Source organism: Meles meles, chromosome 21, assembly GCF_922984935.1.
Source record: "Meles meles chromosome 21, mMelMel3.1 paternal haplotype, whole genome shotgun sequence".
Taxonomy (NCBI): domain Eukaryota; kingdom Metazoa; phylum Chordata; class Mammalia; order Carnivora; family Mustelidae; genus Meles; species Meles meles.
Window position 1 is genome coordinate 13359913 of NC_060086.1, and position 16513 is coordinate 13376425.

General features: G+C 54.7%; 1 protein-coding gene across 1 annotated transcript in view; it reads right to left on the bottom strand.

Annotated features, from left to right (window-relative positions):
* FOXK1 (forkhead box K1) overlaps positions 1–16047 on the bottom strand; it is a 64416-nt gene extending 48369 nt beyond the window's left edge. The window contains exon 1 of the mRNA XM_045993125.1: positions 15252–16047. Coding sequence (XP_045849081.1) covers positions 15252–15934 — 683 coding nt within the window. The 5' untranslated portion in view covers positions 15935–16047. The remainder of the gene's footprint in view (positions 1–15251) is intronic.
* Between the last annotated feature and the right edge of the window lie 466 nt (positions 16048–16513).

Below are 16513 nucleotides of genomic sequence, written 5' to 3' on the forward strand. Positions count from 1 at the left end.
GTTCAGACAGGCAAGAAGAGGGGTAAGAGGAGGCCGATCCAGAGAGGAGAGGGAAAGGGAGTGCTGGGGCTGGGGAGGGAGTGTCCAAGGGGGGATGGAGCTGCCAGCGGGGGGGTGGGGGGGACAGCTTCTGGGCCTGGGGTGGCAGGTGCGCTGCCCCCACTGGGGGGCTCAGTCTGTGCTCCCACCCCCGCTCAGTTAAAGCTGCCCAGTGAGGCCCCATCTCAAATCTCACTGGCATTTGAAAAACAAATTAAAAAAAAAATCTACTTTAGAAAAATTAAATTCTTGGGCTGATGCAACTTTGTAAATCAAGGTATTAGGAAGGATCTTACAGGAAGGGGCAGTACATGAAACAGGCAGAAGAGAAGCCGGTCTGCCCACCCCCAGGTGAAGCCAGAGGGTTCCTGGGACAGTCCGACACCCTGGCCCAGAGAGAGAAGTGGACGTCGGTCTTGTGCGTTAGAGGGAAGTACCCCTCCAGCCGCAAGTCCCTGCCCAGGGCACACCTGCAGGAGTCCTTGGGCCCCAGCACACAGAGGATGCAGCCAGGGACAGCCCCTCGCTCCTCCCTGCAGTCCTGTCAGGCGGGTCTGGCTCTGTCCCACCTGCTGTTCCCCTGTCACTGGCCTGCCTGCAGTCCCCCTCAGAGAGCCCCAGAGGGACACTGTCCACGTGCATGGCTCCAGCCTCCAGGCCTTTCGAGTTCACATCCTCTTGCCCCAGTGGCTGGGTCGCCTGTCTTTCTTGGCAGACAGCGACCAGGGCCAAGGACAGCCCTGGCACACACAGGGCTCCCTGCAGCTGGGAGATCCATTCTTTGGGCTCCATCTGGAGCCAGAGCCCAGGTCTCCCGAGTGCGAGTGGGGTCGGCAGGGAGACGGGTGGCAGAGCTCGCCTTGTACCTCCGGGGCCTGCAGCCAAGGGGAGGTGGTGGGCCAGGGCAACAAGCACCCACACTCTCTCCAGCGTCAGTCAGAGGGGGGCTTGGCCACCTGGCCTCCCACAGGCCCGGCAAGGCGGCAGCAACTGCAGACTGCGGCGTGAGTGGGAGAGTCGCTAACGTGGGTCCCCAACGCTGGCCTCTGCCATGACGCCGGGACCCCTCTGCGGCGGTCTGCACCTCGGCTCACTGGCCTCCAAGCAGGGGTCCCCATCACTCACAAAGGACTCAGGATCCTCCGAGCCAAGATGCTTCCTGCGCTGCCACCAAACCTGCAGGGGCAGGATCTGGACCCCATACCGCCCGCTGTCGGAGGAATTTAGCCCCACGGTCTTTTACGGAGCGAGCAGCCTCCAAACACATATCCCAAACACACAGACAGATGCTCTCAAAACAGCCACAAGCACACACACACCTTTTCCCTCCACGGGGAGGTTTTCTGTACTCACAGACACAAGCGGGGCTCAGCTCCCAGGCATAACCCACGCGACTACCACCTGCTGCTCCCCGCTCTGACCCCCAGATGAAACCACGGCTGCGACTGTACTTTCATTCATTGTTCCTGGAAAGATGAGCTGAAAACATCTCCAGAGTCCAGAAGGGCCTTGCCACCGTCTGGGCAGCGCTCTGATTCTTAGGGAGCAACAGCCCCTGCCTATGGGGCTACCCTCAGCTCATGAGCTTTCCTTACGGAAGCTTCTATCTTTGACACACAGAAAGAAACAATCATTCTTAATGCTGTTCTGTCCCCAACGTTCAGGTGTAAAAACCCACCCTTGTCTATGGGCTCCATACATCTTACGCACATTTTCTTCCCTCCTGCACCATGAGGCCAGGCACAGCGGGCAAGCCCTGCGCGAGGTGAGGACCCTAGGCCCGGGAGAGGGGGCGTCCCTCAGGGGCTTTAGAGAGTTGTACACACACACACGCACACACACAGAGTCTCCCACGCCCTCAGAGCCAGCCCATCACCAAGCCCTGCAGACTCTACAGATCTCTCTCCCCAGGGCCACGGTCAGCACTCTTGTCCCTATGCCTGAGTGTGACCTCCCAGGGGGCCCCGCTGGGCTTATCACTCCTCTCCTTCAAACCTTCCCGCGGGCCCCTGAGGTCACCTCAATTTCTGGATTCCCCTATCAGAGGGCCTTCCCCCTGTCGTTTCACAGCCACGCACCTGTGGGTCCCACTCCCAGGGAAGTCCCTGTGCTTGACGCTCCCTATCAGGAGCTCCTGCTCGAGGTTTAGATCTGAAAACAGCATTTCCCCAGAAGGGGCCTCCCATCCACCTGAGGAACACGTCCTCTGGTTTACTCCTTGCACCTGCGGAAATGAGACCACACGTTCCTCTTTGTGATTATGACGTCCCCCCGATTCACAGAGGTGAGGAGCGAGTCTGTCCTGCTCCCTCTGCTTTTCCAGCTCCCACAGCACCAAACGCGCAGGGAGCGCCCACTTGCAGCGAGAGGAACATCGAAGGCCTTAGGAGCCACCTGGGCATGGGGGTGTGTGTGGGGGGCGTGGGGGGCCATCTTCTCAACTCTGTTTAGTTTCCACATGGGGATACTGGGCGTGGGCACCGCACAGAGCAAGGCCCAGGGGAGAGGAGCCTGGAAACGCGCCTGGGGATGGGACAAGAAACCTGAAGCCCCCCCCACCCGGACCAGGTAGGAGCAGAGCAGGCTGAGGTGCTCCAGCTGAGACACGGAGGGGTCCCCAGCAGGCCAGTGCGCACACAGGAGCGCTGCAGGGGCTGAGAGGAAGCTGGGGAACGAGGGGACGAGGGACAGGCAGGAGGCAGGCTGCATAGCCGGGAAGCACAGAGGTCCGGGCACCTGAGACATGGAGACACAGGCGCAGGCCTGTGTCTCTGGGTGTCACCTCTGAAGCCGTCTTCTGGAGAAGTGCAGAATGCACACAGCACAACAAGGAGACTCGCGACACCCCTGCCCCGACCACTGAGACAGAGGACGGGTTCTACACAGGACACCGGGAGGCAAAACAGGGGCTCCGTGCCTCTGGAGAAGGGACAGAGACACGGTAGCAAGGTCACCTCGACGTGATGCTTCTCCACTGAAAGTACATGGCGAAATGTGAACAAGGGTCCATTCTCCATGGGCCCCAAGCACACCCTGGATTATGTTCTGTACTTGTCTATACTCTCAAACACCTGAACGGACATACCGATCACGGAACCACATCTGCCTTCCATCCCCAGTTCTTGCCGCTTCTCTGTGGACTGCCACAGGGGTGGAACAGGCCGATGGCAGGCCGATGGGAGGAGGCCAGCCTCCCTCTCGGCGTCCTGTGTGAGCCCCCACGAAGGTGATTCAAACCCATTGAAGAGAAAGCCCGAGCTCGTCTTTTCACATCCCTACCCTGTGGGCAAGCAGGTCAGAGAAACTCCCAATGAATCTGCCCGCATCGTACCCCTCAGGAGCTGGGAGGGACCCTGGCCGCCCAAGCCCCTTCTGCAGCCGTCCTCAGCGACACCCCGTCAGTGACTGGCACCTCTGCTGGAAGTGAGGACCCGGATACCCCACCGGGATTGGCTCCAGACCGAGGTACGGCCTCCCAGTCACTTCTGACACCGAGACGCCACACAGATGGTCACGATGATGGCAGCGACGGTGATGATGCGGGCTTGTGGAGAGGGCACCCGTGTACCACATGCCAAGCCAGTGCTCTGGCACGCCACCTTTAGTTCTCATAAATAAAGCAAGTGGGCAGTGTGCCCATTTTACAGATGAGGAAAGGGGAGCTTGAGGTCAGGGCACCTGCCCAAGGGCACCCAGCTGGAGGGTGATGACAGGCCTTTTACTATTTTTTAAATTTAAATTTTAATTTAAAAAAATATTTATTGATTTATTTTAGAGAGAGTGCACGTGTGGGGGGGAGGGGGACGGGGAGAGAGAGAACCTAAAGCAGGCTCCCTGCTAAAAACAGACCAAAAGCAGGGCTGGATCTCAGGAGCCTGGGATCCGGACCTGAGCTGAAATCACGCGTCAGATGCCTCACCTACTGAGCTGCCCAGGCGCCCCAGATGCACACCTGCTAAACGCGAGGCTTCTATCACTTCTGATCACTGTCTTCTGCCCGGTTGTTTCTGCATTCAGACCTCTTCTGTTGGCGTCTTTATTCATTCTGCCACCAATTTACAAAGTGCCAACCACGTGCCCTGCCTGGGATCGCTGGGTGGTGCCGGGTTACAGCGATAATAAGGCAGGCCATCCTGCCCCGACACCAGTGCAGGTCTGCGCAACAGACCACCAGCCCTACAGTCAGCGGGACGGCGAGGCCAGGGGCGCTGGGGGCGTGCGGCCCACAGGACGCACCTCGGGGAGGAACCAGGGAGCTGCCCTAGGAAAGGGGCTTCTGAACAGCAAAGCCGCATTGACTCGGACCTGAAAGCCTTCCTAGTAGGACTGGGAACAAGAACAGAGCCCACAACCATGGGATTTATTCCGTGGCATCTGGAGGTTCTAGCAAGTTCAACAAGACAACAAGAAGGAATGAGATTAAAAAAAAAACAACAACAAAACATCGGAAAAGAGACAAAACTGTCATGTGTGGATGAAAATCTGACCTAGAAAATGCATGCAAAAAGGTCAACTTAAAAGACTGTTAGGGGAAATGGTAGCTGTGACTGGATACAAAATAAATATTTTACTCCAGCACTGAATGGCAAAAATTACTTATTAACTACAAAAAGAAAAACAGTAACCATCGGGTGGAGAAGCTACAATACCTAAAGCAAGCTATTCCCGTGAACTCTGCCGGGAAAGGCAGCTGTGCCTGAGAGATGCCAGAGGAGGGTGGGCGCCCTCCCGCCCCGCATTCCAGCCCCAGGTCCCCACCCCCAATCTCAGCAGCCCAGCAGGACTCTCTCATCAGACCAATCTCATTCCAGAGGCATCTGATAAAACAGCTGTCCTGCTCTGTTTTTTTAAATGTCAAGGCCAATACAGAGAAAGGCCAAGGAGCTGTCCCAGAATAAGGAGACCACAGAGGCTCCATGCTGGACAGGATGCCAGACACTGCAAGGACGCCCCTGGGGCAGGTGACGGTCCTGGTCCCCACAGGGGCTGATGGCCCTGGTCCCCGGGGCGACGGGTCAGAGAGCAGCACCACAGTGAGGTCCGGTTTCCTCAACTCAGTTTCCAGGCTGTGGTTATGGAAAATACCCTTATCCTAAGGAAACACAGACTGTAGTAGTAAGGGAAAAGGGGGTACAGTACATTTAACCAATTCTTGCGTACCATGTACGCATGCAGGGAAACAGTAAAGCGAATACGGTGGAATGTTAAAAATGGGTGAATCAGGGCCGAGGACAGGAGTTATTTGAACTAGTCTGAACGAGTCTGGCAACTTTTCTGGAAGCTTGAAATGTTTTCAAAGTGTAAAATTTTAAAACTAAATTAGTATTATAAAGCCCATACCAAAAAAAGTATTATAAAGCCCCAAGACAAATATGTAAAACACCTGAAATTGAACATAACATATTAAGAAACATAGAAGCTCCATACAAAGAAAACCTAACATAAAGGTGGGGATTAACCCCAGTAAAAGGCACCATCGGCAGGGAGGAAAGTGTATGAGTTAGAGCAGGGGTTGGTGGGGAGGCACACACCGTTTCCATAAAGGACCAGACACTAAGTAAGTTGGGTTTCCATGCCACACGGTCTGTCTCAACTAAGCAGCCACAGACCACGTAAACAAATGGGCGTGGCTGTGTTCCCATAAAACTTTATTTATACATACAAGAGTCTGGTGGGACTGGGCCCACAGGGTACAGTTTGCTGCCCAGACTGAACGGTGCTGAGACTGGCTAAGTGCTCTCCAGAGCCTTTCCTCTTCTTCCTGGACACACGGCCCTCCCCTGGAGTGGTTGTGGCCTCCGCTCTGATCACGGGCACAGGGGCACAAGTGGGACCCACCACTTCCAGGTCCGGCCCACCAACACTCCCCTGCACAACCCTCCTGCAGCCTGGAGAGTCGAGCTACCCACGGTGGGCTCACCAGACGGTGCCGGCTGGGTCCCTCATTTGCCACACGAAGGACCCATTTTCTGACCACTGACTGGAAACACTGATTTGGGACTAACTGTAAGTCAGATGCTGGAACTGATCTATTACAACCAGCAGCAGCCACAGAAGATTGTGTCTGTAAGTCATCATCCAATCAATATATGCCGCGTGTCCTCCAAGTGCCACACACTCTGCTGGAACTGGGAGGGCTCAGTCCTGCCTCCGTGGGCCGTGCCACTCCCTGCAGGGGAGGACACAACCCACAGTCACAACAGAGAATGACCATCCACGCTGACCCGCGCCACCCGCTATGAGCAGGCGTTCGCGTACACACCACACGGGACAGGCAGACCCACCATACTCATGCACTTGTTTATAAAGGAACTGCTCAAAAGGAATCCATCGCTAACCAATACACGTGGTAAACCCAGGGCTAGAAAGGGCCACAGAGTTTTCAGAAAACTCCCTGCACCAGCAAATGTGTCTCTCCTCTTTATTACCTCCAGGAGCCATCTCTTGGGTCCCTTACTTCTTTCCTGGGGCTTCCAGAACTAGGGTAATAAAGGGGAAAAGGAAAACTGTCCATTCTCCACTTATCTGCAGTTCAGAGTTGTAGAAATTGAAGACAATGACCAACGTCTTCGGCCAGAAGATGTTTCGCAAATGCTGTGGCTGGCTACTTCCTCACTGCACCCCGTGGAACAGCCGTGGGTCTGCCTGAGGCCCAAGCCCAGACCGGACCAGTCGGTCTTCCTCACCTCGAAGCATACTGCAGAAAAGAACACTCGTGCCTTGGAGGTGAATGGGGTAAACTGAGGCAGCAACCACAGCCAGGGGCTGGGGATCCAGGCTTGCATGGCCGTCAGCATGTGTGGCTACTTACACTTAAATGAACTTCCAGCTAAAAATTAAAAACTGAGTTCTCAGTCACATTTCAAAGGCTCAGTGGCCACACAGGAATAGAGCCACCATCCTGGAGGGCTCAAAGAACATCTCTATCACTGCAGAAAGTTCTCGACTCTGTGAGATCTCCTGTTGGCTAACCCAAGGGTTAGCAGGTGTGGAAAATCCATTCATGCGGCAATTTGCAGAGAAAAACACAACTGCTAAGAAAACGAGATACTCAGCAATCTTCCCGCACACTGGGAGGGGAGGGAGGGCTATAAACGTTCCTGGTTAATACGGAACCAACCAAAGGGAGGTGGATGCTCTCAACGGAAAGATGTTTTGGGCAGGCTGTGAGGAGTCACTGTTCCCAGCTTCAGGGATGTACCTGCCAAGTGACCGGATATATTTGTGTCCGCAAGGGCGGCGGCAGAGGAATACAAACTTCTGTTCACAGAACTTCACAGCCAGCAACCTGTTTGCTCTGCCATCAGAGTCCCTGTTCACGTTCCTTCTAAATCAGCTCCGAGGGCTCACGTGGTTCCCAAGCTGTGTTCCAGATATAGCTTAGTGGAACCGTACAGAAGGATCCCGAGCTTCACCCATAAACTACAGTCAAATCATGTGATAGGAGGGAGTCTTCCTGGGAAGGCTGTCGATGGACAACTGGTCCCGGTCATTGCCCGTGTGTATGTGTGAACCCGAGTCACCCGGGGCTCACCAGCACCGGGCGCGAGCAGCACTAACCGATGGGCTGAACGGGCCCATCCAAAGTCATCACGCAGTGACTACACACACACACACACACACACGCACAAAATACTAGATGTAAGCCAAATGATGTTATGAGGTACTAATAAGACCAATGACTACATCATATGACCTTTTTTTATGTCTTTTTTTTTTTTTTTAAAGATTTTACTTATTTGACAGACAGAGATTACAAGTAGGCAGCGAGGCAGGCAGAGAGAGAGGAGGAAGCAGGCTTCCCGCTTAGCAGAGAGCCCAATGCGGGGTTCGATCCCAGGACCCTGAGACCATGACCTGAGCTGAAGGCAGAGGCTTCAACCCACTGAGCCACCCAGGCACCCCGACCTTTTTTTATTTCTATAAAAATATACCGTCAGCTCAACTTTTAGAGCAAATTTCAAAATTAAACTATACCAAAATGCCGGATCCTTTCAAAGATTTCTGTTTTCAAACATGATCTGTTGAGTTTGACGGGGATCAAAATCTGCTTTTCTGTATATAAGAAGACATACGACGTTAGAGGATCTGCGTAATTCAGTCAGTATTTCCCCCAACCATCAATGCGTGAAGTAACAAACCACGCACGGGTAATCGAAGATGTATTCAAAATGCAAGACAGAGCAATGGATTTTAACCTAATAGAGTACAAAAGCCCCCTGAGGACGCTTCGGACCCCACAGCACAAGTGACCATTAAGAAACCACGGCCTGTCCAGTTTGGGTGCAGCATCAAGGAAGGGCATCTACCACCATCCGAAAGCCCACGGAAACAGCCGTCCCCCTGCCAGCCCAGGTCTGCCGGAGGCTGGCTTTTCTCCCTGTGCTGACCCAAAACCTATTGCAGCAGAGGAAAAGCACAAGCAGCATGAGACCCCAGCTGTCCTCCCCAAGCCGGACAGGAGAGACGGACAAAAAACAAATAGCCCTATTCTCTGGTTCTTTGTTTTGGGAAATATGGTGATTTTATCACAAGAAATGATTCCTGAGATTTGTTTACTCCTGCTGTTTTTAATGGGTTCGTAAATAAGTATATTTTAACTTCTTGGTTCTCATCTCTAATGTGGTGAGTGTAAGAGACAAACTGCGCCCATACATGATCTCTCTGGGGTCCCCAGCCATGTGTGAGGGCATGAAAGGGCTCTTGGACCCAAAACCTTGAATCCAGGGGGTGGCTGGGGGTAAGAGGTGGCAGGCCACCGTTAGTGACGCGGGGACCTGGGCTGAGGGGCCAGGCCGGGCCCAAGTGGGCTGGGGGCAGCTGCTGTGGCTTCCAGCAGGAAGGTGACGGCCCGAGCCCCGTCCTGCACACACGTGTGGAAGGATGAGAGCCCTCCCTCGTGGAGGAAATAACCTTTCTGGGCATGGTTAAACATGTCACCAATGACTAAGGGGAGAAGTTTCTTCTTCATCAAGCCATGTATAAAACACCCTATATAAAATCTGTATAAATCATGTATAAAACACCCATCTCTTCTCTGTGTGCCTCCTGGAAAGTATTCGTAGGAGAGAGAAGCCACACGTTTGCAATCAGCTCATGATTTAGTGTGGGAACCGCTACGTCCAAGGACAGGAGAAGCCGCACGAACTCCTCCGTGTCCTGCCGTAGGCATCCCAGGAGCAGGGCCGCCGGGGCCCAAAGGGCACAGGCCAGCTGCACCCAACGCCCCCACAGCCTCGGCCCAGGCTCCCAGGCGGCTGGCGGCACACCCTCGCGGCTTCCCTTTGTATGTTCACAAAATACGTTTACACCCAGAGATTCCATTTTCTGTCCTCTAAATCCATCAGGAACCTCTTACCAGAAAACCGGAAACTTGCAAAAGGCGAGAGAGTGGTACTGAAAGTTAACCATGAAACCTCCTAGCGAGTCACAATGCCAGGCCCTACATCCAGGAAATCAAAGTCAAAGCATTTCTATAATCCTCTCATTTTAATATGAAATGCTTTAAATGTAGGGTAATTATGGAGATGAGACACTGCTATAATTTGAGTTGTCACTAATTTACCAAGTTTATCCCCTGACATTCACAAGATGCAAAAACAGCAAATAGTAAATGACTGTATCTCCAAATCAAAAGCTTTCCTTTCATCTCAGCACATGATCTGAAACAGAGCTGTGTCTCTTTTTCCAAAGCACTAACCGTGAACATCGTTAAAACTCTATAAAATACCCTTGTAGCATCCACCAACCGTCTCCCTTTATCCACAAAAGGCATTCCTAAATTATTATAATAAATATATAAACATATAAATACAAACATTCAATTCAGCACACACATCGTGAGAGACCGATGTCTAAAATACCATATACGTTCTCCTGTAAGGGTGACAGGTCTGAAAACCTCGGCGTGAACTGAATGCTGGAGAGTGGCCCATATTTTCATTAACAGAGATTCAGGGTCCTAGCCCCCAATTCACTACGGTCCCGTAAATCCTCACAAAGGAAGCGACAGAGTAACTGTGGACAGCTGCATGCGACCCACAGTGACTGTCAACGAGCAAGAAAACCAGGATAAAGGGTTTACTTAGCAAAAATGCACATGCCAGGTTTTGGCCACACTCCCCAGACACGACGCGGCTGAACCTGCTACAGCTCCGTCTCCGCGGCTCCTGCTCCCAGGGTCCTGGTTTCTCCATGCGGCATTTCTCACTCCTCCAACTTCCACGTCCAAATGGGCACCAGACCAGAACGTTTCTTCCTCAGAGGCCCTTCCGGCTACTGCTCCTCTCTCCGGCCCTGCACGGCCCCGCACAGCCCCGCACCTCTCCCTGCAGCACCCCCCGCCCCCCTGCACACGGGTCCCCTGAGCTGACATCACCCGATGCCCCCCATGCAGACCCCACGAAGCACGCAGCCTGCTCCCAGGCCGACCGCCATGGCCGAGTACCGTTGGCTGACTGCCGTCTTCACCAAGTCTGCGCAGTTTCCAATGAATTTCAAAGCGACTTCAATCTGATAACTCCTTGTGTGACAGTGAGTAACTAATTCCATACTTTTTAAGGGACCAGTTGGAAGAGCACTGGGAAATCATAAGAAACAAACTCAACTGCAGTAAAATGCTGTGGGGGTCACAGTCACATCCCATCGCAGTCCACGCACAGAAGCCATGATCCCTCCCACGGGCCACCCTCCACGTGTCTTTCCGGGGGTGGAGCGCACCCACGCAGCCAAGGTGAAGGGCTACAGGACGGGCAGTAATCACTTGATGGACCCAGGCAAGGACCACCAGAAGGTGCTAACGCAGACAGACAGACATCTCTGCTTCCTGACAGACACACGCACTAGCGTCTATGAGGTGGCTTCTGGCCAAAAACAGATCAGCTCTGAGTCTGATCAAATTTCTAGGTCCCACAACTGATTTACAGTAAGCATACAGCAGGGGACCCAGTCCACAAACGCAGGGGGTGGGAACTCTACAGGACAGAGGGCCTGGCTCTTCAGCCAGGAAGAAAAAAAGACACAGATGGAGCCTATAGATGACCAGAGATGTAACGACACCAACCGACCGCGCTGTCTGATTTAGCTCCTGATCCGAACAAACGCGCCGTAAGAAATTTGTGAGACAGCAAGGGAAATGCAAGCGCTAACCAGAAGTTTGATGAGAGTAAAAAATCACAATAAACTTTGAAGGTGTGTTCACGACATTGTGGTTAGGTTTCTTAAAAAAAGGATCTTCGGAGTGCCTGGGTGACTCCTTGGGTTAAGCCTCTGCCTTCCGCTTGGGTCATGATCTTGGGGTCCTGGGATTGGGCCCAGCATCAGGCTCTCTGCTCGGTGGGGAGCCTGCTTCCCCCACCCCCGCCCGCCCTCCATCTGCCTCTGCCTACTTGTGATCTCTATCAAATAAATAAATAAAATCTTTTTTTTTTTTAAAAAGGATCTTCATCTTTTACTGAAGTGTTCACACACACAGAACGATGGGACATCTGTGACCCGCTTCCAGGTTGCCAGGGGGCTGGAGGAAAGATGAGTGGGGACAAAGGTAATGCAAGCTAGGTCCCGACATGTTAACCGTTGATGATGGGGACGGTTACGTTCAAGTTCACTGCTCTATTCTCACGTTTGAAATTTTTGGTAACAGAAAGGGTTAAAAAAAGAAAAAAAGAGCCATGTTCATCACAGAAAGTCTGGGAAATGCAGAAAAGTCAAAAGAAAAGAAAGAATCCCATGACCTTACCACTCACAGAGGCTACCACAAACAGAAGTCTTGTTTTTACTGTAATTAATCGAGTAGTTCACTTTTATTACAAACAGGTTTAAAAAAAAAAGGTGCAAAAAAAAAAAAAGGGAAGAGCAAGTGAGGGGCTGTGCACGAGCCTGTTTCTGTGTAGTTCACATCCAATTCTAAATCTGACGGTATAAAGGACCACAGTCACACAGGAACCACGCCCGCCCGTGTACCCAGAGAGGGCGGGCCACACAGCCCAGCGGGAAGCTGACTTGCCACCTCTGAAAACCACGTGAAATCGATGACATTACTTCCCCCACACCCCCGGAAGCTGCAAATTCATTCAGTTAACTCATATGTTCGTTCAACAAACACAACTCAGTTGTGCACCTTCTGCCAGCCAGTTCCTGTCCTGGGTGAAAGAGCTATTCTCGGCCCAGCCCTCAGGGAGCTCGCAGGCTGGAAGAAATGCTAGACTCGCGGCCCAGGAGGCTTTGCTGAGTCAAGTCAGGTGGGGGCTGAGTTATAACGGATGCGTACTCCCTCCCTGGGAGTGTCCAGGGGACTCGGCACAGTGTGGCCACTCGGCAGGAGAGCAAGATCAGCTCTGAATGGGTCACAGGGAATGGTCTTCCCACCAATAATTAAAAAATACCGATGTTTGGGGAAGAATGTACTTGCAGTAATAAATGGGGGTAAATTCTGGTGTTCATCTTAAGCACACACTTTCTGCAGTAGAAAAGAAGAGGAAAGGCATCGTGGGAGCTGTCCCTGGGAGTGGGCAGTGCGAGCGATGCCTCCCAGGAGGGACGTCACCTATCAGGAACTGGCGTGCGTATCATCACAACGCAAACAAAACAAACAAAACCTTCAAGGCTTATGCATCACACTCCACTAAGTCCAAGCATAGCAAGTCCATGAAATGCCCAGTACAACAGAAATTTTTAATTTATGGAGGGCGCCTGGGTGGCTCAGCCACTGAACGTGTGTCATGAACCCAGGGTCCTTGAATCGAGCCCCACATCGGGCTCCCTGCTTGGCGGGAAGCCTGCCCCTCCCTTGTGTTCCTTGTTCCTGCTTGTGTTCCTGCTCTCACTGTGTCTCTGTCAAATAAATGAATAAAATCTTTAAAAATTAATTAATTTATTTATGGTAAAGAAATTCATAGCTTCAAACATTAAAGGCAAAACCACGTACCAATGCCCGAGAGGAAATGGACAGTAATTACTATCCTTCTTTAAAAGCCAGTAATGAATTTCCCACTTTGGAGCAACAAAAATGTACACATTCAACTCCCTTGCACTAAATTCATTAAAATTTCCTGATTGCTTGCTATGCGATAGGCCAAAGAGCCTTGACCCAGCACTAAAAAAGGAGTTGACAAGAGCCCACTCCTCATACAGGACGACTCCGGTTTACACTCTCTAAAACAGAAAAAACTGTCAGCTAGCTCCAACCACTAAATGCACAGGTCAAAAGGCTCGGCCAGTTTTCAGAAGCAAGCAGGAGGAGGGAGACACAGATGCCCCCTGAATGGTTCTCCTCCTGGCTGGTCGTTCTGTTCTCATGCATTTTACATCACTGTCTACGTGGAGACTGCTCAGAAGCCCGGCCGAAGGCAAACACAGGCACAGTGGGGCAAAGAACAAGGTCAGAGAGCGGTCAAGGGCTCACGCTGTTGGCCACGGCACAGCGCTCCGCGACGTGCCCACCCAGAAGTCAAGCCCCTTGAACACAAACCAGCCGGGGGCCCACCAGCTTCCACGACACGGTGTAAATGACGGACCTGCTACTGGCCTATTCAGAGGATGATCTGAGGCCTCGGCGAGCTGGCATTCCTTCTCCTCCAGTTTGAGAACAAACTAGAGGGCACCAGATTCAGTAAGCTAGGCCCCAGTCAGGAGCGGACCTACTCAGCAGCTGGGCAGGGAGCTCTAAAAATCCCACTGAATTATGGAAAGGTGCATTAGCGGAATAGGCCTCTAAGAGCCTGGGGGCAGGGCAGGGATGCAGCTGTTCTGCCTGTCACTTTCTCACCAGAGGAGTGGTTGGCCCTGTAATGTATTTAATGGCCGAGAACATACACTGATCAGGTTAGGAAAAGAAAACAAAGTAGTAACAAAGATAGGACAGAATAACTTTGTTACTTGCCAAGCCCCGACTTTAAGAAATTACATCCCTTTCACCTTTGTAAAATAAAGGTATGCTGTCCCTCTCACACCCTAAGCAGGAGTGAGTCATTGTTGAGGCTGTACTGGGATACCAATGTAATATTTACAACCAAACACAGTGAGACCCTAGGGAGGGGAGAAGTTTACAGAAGCAAGCTTTGGTCACTGAGAATCACCCCAGCAAAAATCCCCCGGACTCTCTCACAGAAGCACAACTAGACCATCAGAGACAAGCGTGGAACAGGAAGCCCATTGGAGAAATATAAACACTACTGAGGGGTTCAAGGCACTTACTACACAGAAACAGAAAGTGCCCAAAGAGGAAGCACAGTAGTTAAATAGGTTCTCTCCTGATCAACAGATCCTGAGAAAGCAAGGATCACGGGACACAGCCCATGGCAGAGAAAAGCAGACACAGGAACCAGAAGACAAGGGAAAGTGAGTCAATATCCCTAAAAGCACCCATGGGGCATCTGGGGCCCAGCCATCCCTAGGGCTGCTGGGGTCTGCCTTCTCCCTGCCCTGGCCCCCATGCCCTGCTGTTTCCCCTTCCGGACCAGGAACCCCAGCTGTGCTAGGAAAGCCTGAGTGCTGGGTACCACTGTCCTGTTCCAGAAGCTTCATCTCCAGGGACACTGGAGAGACAGCACTTCCTGTCCTGGACCCCTGCCCGGGGATGGGAACGTCCCTTCCCAGCCCAAGTCACTGCCATTCAGACCTGAACCCCCATTGTGGGGAAGTGGGGGGCACACCTCCGACACTGAAACCACCTGATGCTACCCTTTTCAGGAGTGCGTGCAGAGTTGACCCGGGATTCAGACCCGGTGGGGAGTGGGGCGAACCTGGGGACCCAGGCTGGCCGAGCCTCAGGGGTGTCCTCTGGTCCAGGCCTGGCAGGAGCAAAGGTGACCCTTAAGGTTTAGGCCAGGCGGGGTCGGGAGACCCTCGGAGCCCAAAGTCCGGTTAGGCTGGAGGTCGGGAGTGGACCCAGGGTCCAGACTGAGCACGGATCGGACCTGGGTCGGAGAGCGTCCCTGAGGCCCCGGCTGGGCGGGGTCGGAGGCGTCTCTGGTGTCGGGCAGGGCAGGGCGGGGTCGGGCCAGGGCTTGGGGTGACCCCAGGGTCTACCCAATCGGGTTACGGGTGGTCGGGCCCCCGGGCCAGGATGACCTCCGGGTCCAGGCCGGGTCAAAGGCCGAAAGCGACCCCGAGTCGGAGTCGGGCCGGGTGTCCTGGTGACCCTGGCGTCCAGGCCGGGTCGGGGGTCCAGGGGTGGCCCGGGGTCCAGGCCGGGCGGGGGCCGTGGCACTCACTGTTTGGGCAGCTGCAGGGCGGGCGCGCCGCGCCGCTGGAAGGCCCCGTCCACGAAGACGCCGTTCTTGCCGAGGCAGCGCAGGTAGAAGTGCGGCTCCTGGAAGGTGAGCTGCAGGTGGCGCCGCGAGATGAAGCTGGACAGGCCCATGCTCAGGTCCACCGAGCCCTGCGACGAGTTGCGGCCGATGGTGACGCTGGGCTGCCGCATGAGGAACTCGAACTCGCGGCCCTCAAGGCGCGCCAGCGCGGGCCCGGGGCTCCGGCGCACCGAGGCGGCCGCCGCGGCCACCAGGGCCTCGCCCGCCGCGGCCCCCGCGCCCGGGCCCGCAGCCGCGCCGCCCGCGGCCCCCGCAATCGCGCCCCCCGCGCTCCCCGCGATCGCGCCCGGCAGCGGCGGCGGCGGCGGCGGTGGCGGCGGCGGCGGGGGCTGGGCGGGCGGCGGCGGCGACGGGGCGGCGGGCCCGGGCGGCGGGGCCGCGGGGGCCGCAGCGGCGGGGAAGGCAGCGGCAGCGGCGGCGGCGGCGCACAGCACGGGGCTGCAGGGCGCCGAGCGCAGCGCCAGCAGGGCGCGGGCCCCGCTGTCCTCGCCGACTTCGGCCATGTTCGCGCAGCTCCGAGCGGCCTCCGGCGGCGGCGCGGCGGCGGGGGGCGGGGCTCCGCGGGGCGCGGGCGGGCGCAGCATCCCGGACCGGATCGCTGCGGAGCGGAGCCGGCGGTCGAAGGAGCGCGCGCCCCCTCCCGCCGGCGCTCCCGGGGCGAGCCGGGGAGGCGTCCACGCCGGCCGGCGCGCTGCCCTAACCCCGCCGCCACATCCCCCCACCCCCCCACCCCCCGCCCCCAGCTGCCGCCTCGCCCTGGAGGGGTCGCGGAGGGGAACCCCCGAAAGATTCCCTGGAAAGTTTTGCTCCAGGCTCCCTGGGGATGGGGACGAGTGACCTCAGCAGTCTCCGGGCCCTCCCTCGGCCCACCCTAAACTGAGGTCACACTCACTCAAATGAACGGTTTTCGAACTGTAATTGAAGTTTGTCAAAAGATGCTTGTGATCCCTAATGCGCCCTGTGTCTATTGTAGAGTCATTTATTCACTCAACAAACAGCCAGCTCAAATCCCGTGGCCACACTCTGGGCACCAGCCACCGCCTCGCCCTTCAAACCGCTGACCGGCTGGCTCATGGGGAGCCCTTCGGTGCTCCAGTGTGCTGGTCAGGCCTTCCCCCTTCAGCAGGTCCCGTAAGAAGTGTGGCGAGTCCTGCAAGGCATTG